This window comes from Silene latifolia, unplaced genomic scaffold (assembly GCF_048544455.1).
Source record: "Silene latifolia isolate original U9 population unplaced genomic scaffold, ASM4854445v1 scaffold_79, whole genome shotgun sequence".
In the NCBI taxonomy this organism is placed as follows: domain Eukaryota; kingdom Viridiplantae; phylum Streptophyta; class Magnoliopsida; order Caryophyllales; family Caryophyllaceae; genus Silene; species Silene latifolia.
This window is the reverse complement of record NW_027413701.1, coordinates 1,624,108-1,634,086: the sequence shown is the minus strand read 5'-3', so window position 1 is coordinate 1,634,086 and position 9,979 is coordinate 1,624,108. Positions and strand designations below refer to the sequence as shown.

Sequence of the window (9,979 nt, the reverse complement as noted above, 5' to 3'; positions counted from 1 at the left end):
GGTGGCAAAATGTCTTGGTCCTCTGGGTGTGAGAAGTCACGCAACGAGTCTATGATTGCCCTTCGGTAAGCCAGGTCACTGTTACTCACACCTTCAACTAATTCCTCAAACAAATAACTATCATTTTTTGGCATTTGTTGAGGACTATCATACACTAATATCTTCCAAAAGACATGAAAATCCTCAAGATGGATCCTCGTACCTCTATTCTTCAATGAAACCAACTTGCATGCACAAGGTAATCCATGAGTTGTTCGTAGCACGTGTGAAAATTGATCCTCTACCCCGATATCCAAACCAAGGCCTCTCAAAAGTTCTTTCTCCATTATCTCTATGGCCATAATGGACACGTTCCCTTGCAATAAGGAGAAAGTGCAGGATTTTATCCTTGGTCTACTCATTGAATATTCGAGCTCTTTTTTTATCTTGGAGTGTTGACCTTCTAGCATGTCGTGGATACGGGACCACATGGTATCAAGTGTGAGATGACTGCTTTTCAAGTGTGAGATGACTGCTTTTCAATCAAGCCTTCAATAAAGAATGGGCCGACTCAACACGGGAAGTTGTCGTGTTACCAACATGGAAGCACTCGTTTGTATAACATAATACAAACTTCGTCGCTTTCTTACCCCAAGTGTTCCCTATATAAGTGGCTAAAGCGGGCCACTTGATACAGAAGATCCTCTACCAATGCTGAAACTCTTGCTTGGTAGGTGCATCGATCACATTAATCCAACCCGATTCTGGATTTGTCATGACATGTTTCTTGTAACTCTCTGATCGATAAGTAGTGATAGCTTTAGCATTGATGGGTTTGTTCACATGCAATCGACACAACAAATGATCAACCCCGGGATATACTGCATTAAGAGCGTTGATCAAACCCAATTCTCGGTCAGTGATAAAAACAGAAAGGGACGCTCCCGTGGAATCCAAAATATCACCTAACTTCTTCAACAGCCACTTGTAACACTCCTCGGACTCGATAAGAAGCATCGAACATGCAATTAAGAACTACGAGCCGGTGGGTGTGACACCAACCATCTCAATGACTATATTCTTGTACATGTTGGTATTATACATCGAATCCATGATTACCATTTAAGGATAAGCCTAGAACAACTTCACGGAATCAGGATGTGCCATGAAAACATGTGTGATCTCTTTAGTCTCGGAATTACTCTCATGCCAATGCATGTATTTCGCTTCTACCGCTAGAGCCAACATATGTTGAGCGTTGTTTCTTTCACCCCTAACTTCTTGCCTAATTTTCCTTGTCTCATTATATATTTGGGTGCTTGACGGTTGAGGTTTTTCGGGGGTTTTCAAATGAAAACCATTTTAATATCCCTCGGTAGAACCCCAACCATAGTTTGTTGCCTAACATATGCCTCCTCCTCCGCATCCAATCCCGCGAAGTGTCGATCCCCGTCCTTATAAACTGCTACGTTGTGGTTGTGTAGTCTACCACCCTCGTAGGTTACAATGTTCCAAACTATCGTCACTTTGATCATTTTTAACCACGTAATTTTGCACGACACGAATATGGAACAAGCATGAACCCTTATGCGACCTCCTTGGCTTTTCGGAATCATCTGTTGGCGGGGGTAACCCATGTCTTTTACATCGAAAATAACTTGCCAACAACCCGTTTTCTTTTCTGTTTTTTACTCCGTTATTTGCTTCAACCAAAGCAAACCTATTCTCAAACGCAACAATATTAGCCCAATTGAAAGCATCATCACGAGTCTCGAAATCTGAAGTAGTCACGAACAACGGGTTGCTGTAATCAATTGAATTCGCGCCAGAACTCTCCCACAAACCTGTTCCAAGCAATACGGACAATAGTTAGACAATTAAAACGATACATAACCTAAATAAATTACGTAAAACGAAAGCAAAACAAGACAAAACTAGTTTATAGTCCGACCACGGACTGAAAGTTGACACTTAACAATTAATCCATGGCTAAACCACGAGACTCAACAATCGAACATGCCCAAAGATTGAGACTCAACGTTCAACCATGGCCAAACGTTGCAACTCAACGTTCAACCACGGCCAAACGTTGAGCCTCAACGTTTGAACCATGGCAAACGTTGGGAATCAACGTGACACCATGGTCAAACGTTGGATCTCAACGTTTGGTCCATGGCTGAACGTTGGATCTCAACGTTTGGTCCATGGTTGAACCTTAGGTTGCACAAATTTCAGATTTACGCAAAAAACCCGCAATGTTTGCTAATACTAAGTCAATATGCAACGTAAATCAACTAACGAATATATTTAACGATGCGCAAAAAAATGAAAATTATCCAAATAATGAAGCGATTAAGTTGTTTACGTACTCGTGATTCGGGATCCGTCATGTTAATTAATCTTGTCAATTGTTATTGTTGTTTTTTTTTTAATTTAGTTAATTTTTACTAGAATTTGAGAGAAGGTTTCTAGAGAGAGAAACGATTGCAAATGTGCAAAGGGCATTATCGTCTTTTGAAATGAAAACGTCGTCGATAATTACTAAAACGTCGTCGATGAAAATCAGTCATCTTTAAGAAAAGATGTATTTTGTTTCTGATATGTTCCTATATGGTATCTCTTCTAAGGAATACCACACCTTTTCTACTAAAAAACTCTAACCACATATATAATTCATGATCATATAAAACTAGGTATCATGTAGAAATTTAGGGATGCCAATGGGTCGGGTTGGATCGGGTTTTGCAAGATCCAAACCCGATCCACTTACTTATTGGATCACAGATCCATATCCATACCCGATTCATATCCAAAATTTTAAAATCCATACCCGATCCATTATACTTTTTTCAAACTCATACCCGCTCCAAATCCATACCCGATCCACTACATGATCCAAAACCCAATACGAAACTTGATTTGACTACATAAAAATTTAATCTTATATCAGAAAATTTAAATTTCAAGGTTAATAAAGCTTAAATTTTCAATAATATCCACTTGGATCGGGTTCGGGTATGAATGGATCGGGTTTGGATTTGGTTCGGGTTTTCCAATAGTGGATATGGATATGGGTTTTTAAATAGTGGATCGGGAATGGGTTTTTAAATAGGGGGTTTGGATCGAATTTTTTCCTTCGGTTCGATTCGGGTTCGGCTCGGTTTGGGTCATAATTGCCATCTTTATGTAGAATATCTTTTTTTTTTATATAGGAAAGATCCGATTTATGGGGATGGAAGTTTAAGGGGGCCTGTTTGGTAGAGTCTTTAACCTAAATCTAAGGATTGTTTCAAATTTTAATGGGTCATGTGTATGACTCGTAATTCTTACAAAAATGGGTCCCAAAGATTTGCTAATTGAATCACGTTTGACAGAATTACTCCAGTGACCATGGACTTGTATTTTTCTTGAGTGGAGATGACCGTAGACTTCATATTATGGAAGAGTCAAGAGTAATGACAAGAGACGTACATGTCACACAACGTGGAAAATCCCTCTTCATTCACATTCAAGTTTTGAATTAAATTACTAGACTAGAGTATCCAGGATTACTTGTATAGTTGTATATGACATATGAGTGGAAACTTGGTCGAATATACTGATGCTTTTACCAAAATTATCAGATATCTATTGACTATAATATAATGTGTTGATAAATCAAATCGTAAAGTAAATATGGAGTACTCATTAATCTCGTGTTATATTAACGTGATATAGTCAGGAATTAATTATATCCACATCTCATTTGAAACTTAATACTCGTAATACGTACTAGAATACCGTTAATTATTAGGTCTCCAATAGGTATGGTGGCGGTAATTTCCTATTATGTGTACACGTGAACAAGTAACTAGATTTGAAAGAAGCGGAGAAATGATTCTTTTACAAACTAAGGAATTGCTTCTATTGACAATTAGGTGGCCTTACTCCGTATTCGTTACTTTAATTTTAGGTATATAACAGTAACACAATGCTAATTTATCATTAATATTACAGAGGTTTTATCACTGATAAATAAAAGGGAAGGTATTTAAAGTTTACTAAGAGAAACAGTAAATTAATAAAATAATTTTTCACATCAACTTAACGTCTAAGCAATGTTGTGTTAGAGAAGGAAAAAAGGGTGCTACTGTTACCCTTATAAAGACTGTGAGCTGTGAGATATACGAGCATTTTACATTTGTGCATTTCACTGTGTAATGCAAGAAACATGTTCATTATTGTCAACCAAATATAAGATTCCTTACCCTAATTGCTTCACCTGCCCAAAGGTGTACAAAAGCTTAAAGAGCAACTAGCATCGTCTTACCCTTGAATTAAAGCATACACTTGAAAGTTCAAAGACAACTTGCATCATAATAACATCGGAAAAGCTAAAGTGAACAACTCACATAACAAACACAAAATGCAATGGTGGAGCGAGGAGCGAGGCTAGTAGAGGCGCTCGCCCCCGTTGAAAAATTTAACTTTAAATTTTAAACTTTTTTAAATTTTGCTTATTGCATTGCTTGTTCGTCTCGTTTAACTTTTTTTTTTTACCCTCTTAACTTGAAATTCTGACTCCACCAATGTCAACATGTACAACTTAATACTAATCTAAAAAAAATTCTAATAGTTAGATAGAAACTACTTTCAAAATAACAAAAAAAAAGTATTACAAATTATCCATAGAATTGTCTCCTTCCTCGTAATTATTTGTTTAACTTTTAATTAAAAACCCTTTTAGAAAAAATAAAGAAGTTAAGAAAATCATTAAGACAAGTATTAATGTGTTTATGTGTTTTAAATAAATTTAGGGTTTTTTTTACGGTGTAGCCGTGTGTTTTTTCTGTTTCTACGATATATCTTCGGTTTTTCAAAATCATAAAAGATACCTGAACTCAATAAATTTTTTTACAAATACCCTAAATGCTGAGGAAATTTTATGATTTCAAATATTATATTTGGGTGATTTTGGTTGATTACTCATCCAGAAGTCGTAAAGTCAACAATATAATCCTTATTTCTCATCAATAATGTACAATTTTTTGCCACAATATGTGACCATTATAAAGCTCGATTTTTTATGCTTATTTTAGGTGGTGATTATAGACTTTAAGAGTATATTAGATGTTTCTTAAAAATCGAGGGTATATATTAGAATTCGGGAAAATACAGAAGTACACCATAGAAAATCCTATCAATTTAAGTAACTTCTTATTACTGAGTATATATTAGTTCAAAATGTGTAGAGGATCACAATGGTTATGATTGGAAGGCTCAACAATGAGAGAGGAGCTCTACTAGAATAAGAAAAGGAGAAAAATCACCACATACACGATTGAGGCTCATCTCTTCGTTAGTAGAGAAAAATTTGGTTATAGGATGAGGTGCTTATTATTATTATTATTATGTAGGATGAGTAGAGTGAAAACTACAAAGTGAATAAGATAAAGATGATGAGGAGTCAATGTTGTATAGAGTCTCAACTCTCATCTGATTGACATAATATAATTTCAAAATTTAGAAGCTAATTTTCTTTAACTAGGGCTTGCAAAATGTTCATCAAATTAAAATACGACAAAATTTCAAATTTTTTTCGATAACTTTATTAATAACCGTACAAGAATTTTTAACGCGAGTTCAATATCTATTAGAGTTCAATTACTCTCAATCAATATACCATCAAAATTCAATAATATAATTATAGGCCAATAATCTATTTCATCAAAATTAGTTCAACTAATAAAAACACTAAAAACTCAATTACCCAATTGACTAGTAATACTAACTATTAACCTCTCCTAGAGGAAATTAAATACCTTAGCTTCATTGACAAGAATACCTCATTTGCATTATTTAAGCCAAAAGGCCTTTAGGGATTATCTAAACTTCTTATTATACTAGATTTCATACTCGGGCGTTATTCCGTAATATCATACTCCGTAACTCATAATAAGTGATTAAACACTTTTTGTCCTGGGGACAAAATCATCTTAGGATCAAATAAGGCCTTCCTCTCCTTAAATATTCTCCATTTTTTGCCAAAGTGAGATTTCCATTCCTCCAAAGTGTTATAATGAGGTAGATATTGCTTAATCATGATACCATGTTCATCACAATAATTTAGTAACTCTTTATTTTTGTCCTCCAATTCTTGCCAATCATCGAAACCGCTCGAATGTAGCAATCCTACAGTGTAGAAAACATCTTCATCTGGTATAATTGCTGACATATTATCATCCCACCTACATGAGAATAAATAAAATTAATTAGTTCAAATTTAATGTATGGTGAACGAATTACGTCTTGTATAAGATAGTCTTACAGTAATATAATACTACTACAGGGTACATACTTGTTTCGATTCAATGGATAGATGAGGATTGGTCCTAGAACTTTGCTATCCTTGGAAGCAATTTTTGTGAAGACATGAGAGAAATCGTTGATTCGAGATCGCGGTATGAAGATATTAAGCCATGGATGTGGAACATCCCATAAACCTTTGGATTGGAGCTCTAGCTCTCCTCTTCTTACTCTATTCAAGAACTCTACAAAGGATACTTCCTTTGTGAAAATAAATTCAGGAATAAAGTTCAAATCGCCTAGTTGCCCTTCCAATTCCTACACATTCATAAGCCACATTAATTGTCAACATGTCTTGGTTAAAATCGACAACAATAATTTTATTTACGCGCAAAATGAAATTTTAATAATTTAACGTGCAATAAAATACAATCAAAGTGAAATATCGAGATAACAAAGATACTTGGTTAAAATCGAAAACAACATGAAATTTTAAATAATTTTACGTGCAATAAAATGCAGTCAAAGTGAAATATCGAAATGACAAAGATATATCGCGTTATACCTTGTCGATGTCCGAGTGAGTACTCAAATTGTAGTCATAATAGTATTTGACTACTTCTAAGCAGTAGATGATGCCATTTGATGTGTTTAGAGAAGTAATTTTGGTCTGATCTTTAGGTGTAAAGAAGGAAGATCTCCAATTATTTGGACTAAATTGATGCATAATCGAGCCCTCCACGTAATCTAGACCATCAACACGACTTAATAATTCATCATTATAATCTCCGTATAATGAGATTAAATGTTCTTGATCTCTTGCAAAAGTCGAAAAATCATCATATAACATTCGAACCCATTTCACCTGTCGACGACAAAGATTCGAAGCGACAATCAGAAATTATTATAATTACATGCTAAAACAATGATTAAAATGACTAAATTAAGTTGTACTTTAAGATGGATAAAGGTACAACATAATAGACACTACATTATTGTATTAGGCATCATAATTTTAGTCTATTAAATTAAATAACTAGCCACACGCTTGTTAATTTAATCCGACATGATCGATCAGACCAACTAATTAGGTTTGCTTAAAGTACTTGTAATATTTACGAGGACCCAATGCCACTAGATAAAGTAGTAAAATGGTACTAAAACTCAATACCGACAACTGTATAACCTTTCGTTTACCTTACAAAAAAAATTCATGACAATCGGTTTTAATAGCTTTTATACCGTCTTACTTGGGTCTATCTTATTTTTTAAAGCCTCAAACATCAGTTATTGTGTGCGCTCAGGGTCGAACACATATGAGTGGATACCGTAGTTAAGTCACAATCATCCAACCGCGTTTATAATTATTATTATTAGAAAGTAATTAATAAGGATAGCAATATACTCCGTATATACTTCCTCCATTCAACTCCAAACTACCATATTGGTTTTTGCATACTATTCACAAATAAATCTTCAATTGCAATTTTCTCTCAATATATAAGTGAAAATATATTCTTGTGGGATCTTATTTGATTCGTCTTTACGAGTACATTAAAAATATGTAACTTTTATAATTTTTGCATATACGTAGCTAATGATATTTACCGCGCAAAACTTGCGTTGGCAAACGTGAAAAGTGTACTATGGTAGTTTGGAGTTGAATGGAGGAAGTAATAATTTTTTGATTACTATTTTATTATTAGCAAGATTGTATAATAATGAAGTGAATGCACGTGAGCTTTATGCATGACAGATCATATAATTTAAAGAGCAATTGATGTAAGTTAAATAAAGGGAATAATAAAGTACCCTTTTAGGTGCAGCTTCTAGTTTAATTCTTGCTCTGGTAATAATTCCAAATTGTCCAAGTCCACCTAAAACTCCATTAAACAGCTCTGAATTTATCGTCTTTGAGCATGTGACTAGTTCTCCTTTTCCTGCAACCAAAAAATTAATATTAGCTCTAATTAATATACGATATACCGCAACCTTATCTCATACTTATTATACACTTTATTTAATGATCGTAAATAATAAAAATATTACATCATACAAACAATCTTTGTACAAGATCACCTGAATTTAGAACTTCTTGCATGTCTTGACGTATTTATTTATTTTTTTGGTGGAATGTCTTGACGTATTTATGTTACAAAATGCAAAAGAAAATATTATCGTACTCAATACGTTGCAAATTTTATTATTATACATTTATACTCCTAGAAATTGTTAACGACCTAATAATTTAAAATTCAAATAAGATTAATTGTGAGTACTTTGATCTGTAGACAAATTCTTGTCTACTTATATGTTTCCACATATTCATCATCAATGAATTATTACTCCACGTATTTATGGAAAAAACTATACGTACATGTGATAAAATCTAAAATGCTTTACTCGATTTAATTACAGTCGCTAACTTTATTTTATTATTTTAACGTGTATTAATCAGATAGCTAAGGCGTGCATGTAAATTTACTGTATATAATAACATACATATACTCCTACGTACATAATTTAATAATGTGACAAAATACTCATGCAATATTCAACTTGTATTATTTCTAACACGTACTAGTAATTACTAATACGGTTTTCTAAAATGTGCCCTAAGGTCACATCTTAAGAATACTTAAATGGGAAGTTTTATAATAATTAGATTATCTACATTAATTTAATTATGAACTAATTGATGCACAAAGAGGAAGGTAAAAGTGATAAAAATTCAAAAAGTTACCGGTAACAACGTCTAGTTCATAGACATTGGTAATTTGAGGGCCGTGACGGAAAGCTTGGCCACTAATTCCGGCATTCGAAAGGGTTCCGCCAACACTAAGGTATAAATAGTCGGTCCAAGAAATAGGTGCTAATCCATGCTCTAATGTTGCATGTAACAAATCTATCCAAAGTAGCCCTCCACAAACATCAACATAAAACCCTGAACAATCATCATATGAAACCCTAATCCCACAATTACCGCGATTTTTATCATTAATGTGATTGTAACTATTTTTACTCAAAGAGGTCATATCTATGACAATGCCATTTTCAACCATGGCTTGGCCTCTACATGAATGACCTCGGCCACGAGCCGCTACCTTGAAGGGAAGGGAAGAGTTATATGACAATTTGATTAAGGAAACTATGTCTTGTGTGGATGTAGGGTTGAATACCGCGATGGGTTTAGTATGGACTAACATGCCAAAATCAATGGAAGCCATGGAAATTGAGGAGTCATCAAAGGTTAATTTATTAGAAATTTCATGAGCAAGAAGTTTAGAGGAGAGAATTATGTTTGTCCATGGTCTTTGTTTAAGCCCTATTATTGAGATTAAACGGCTAATTAATTGTATTATGAGATAACATAAATAAGAGGGAGTAAGTTTTGCCATTTTAGAGATAATTATTTATTAATAATTAATATAATTGTGTTTAAATTATTTAGGGAAGAAAGTTAGAGATATTTGGAGGAGAGGAGGGAGTGAGCTAGGGTGTTGTGTTGATGAAATGAGAGCTAGTAGCACATATATATACACAAACGAGTCGAGTTTTTATTAATTTTTATTTTATTTTATTAAGGTGGTAAATTAAGAGTCGTTTGTTCTATAATAAGTAGAATGCACGAGTAATTTCTTTGAAATTGCATCTATTTTCCCTCTTTCACATTGATCTTTCTTCTTAGAGAAAATAAAAGCAAAAATGCTCAACT

At 33.9% G+C, this 9,979-nt stretch overlaps 1 protein-coding gene across 1 annotated transcript; it reads right to left on the bottom strand.

The window, feature by feature from the left end:
• Nucleotides 1-5,607: 5,607 nt before the first annotated feature.
• On the bottom strand, nt 5,608-9,774 carry LOC141640366 (cytokinin dehydrogenase 3-like). Its single transcript, XM_074449172.1, has 5 exons — nt 9,008-9,774; nt 8,077-8,204; nt 6,830-7,129; nt 6,317-6,582; nt 5,608-6,206 (listed from the first exon to the last, which is right to left on the bottom strand). Exons 1-5 carry the CDS (start codon nt 9,660-9,662, stop codon nt 5,909-5,911), a joined length of 1,647 nt encoding a protein of 548 aa, XP_074305273.1. The 5' UTR covers nt 9,663-9,774; the 3' UTR covers nt 5,608-5,908.
• Between the last annotated feature and the right edge of the window lie 205 nt (nt 9,775-9,979).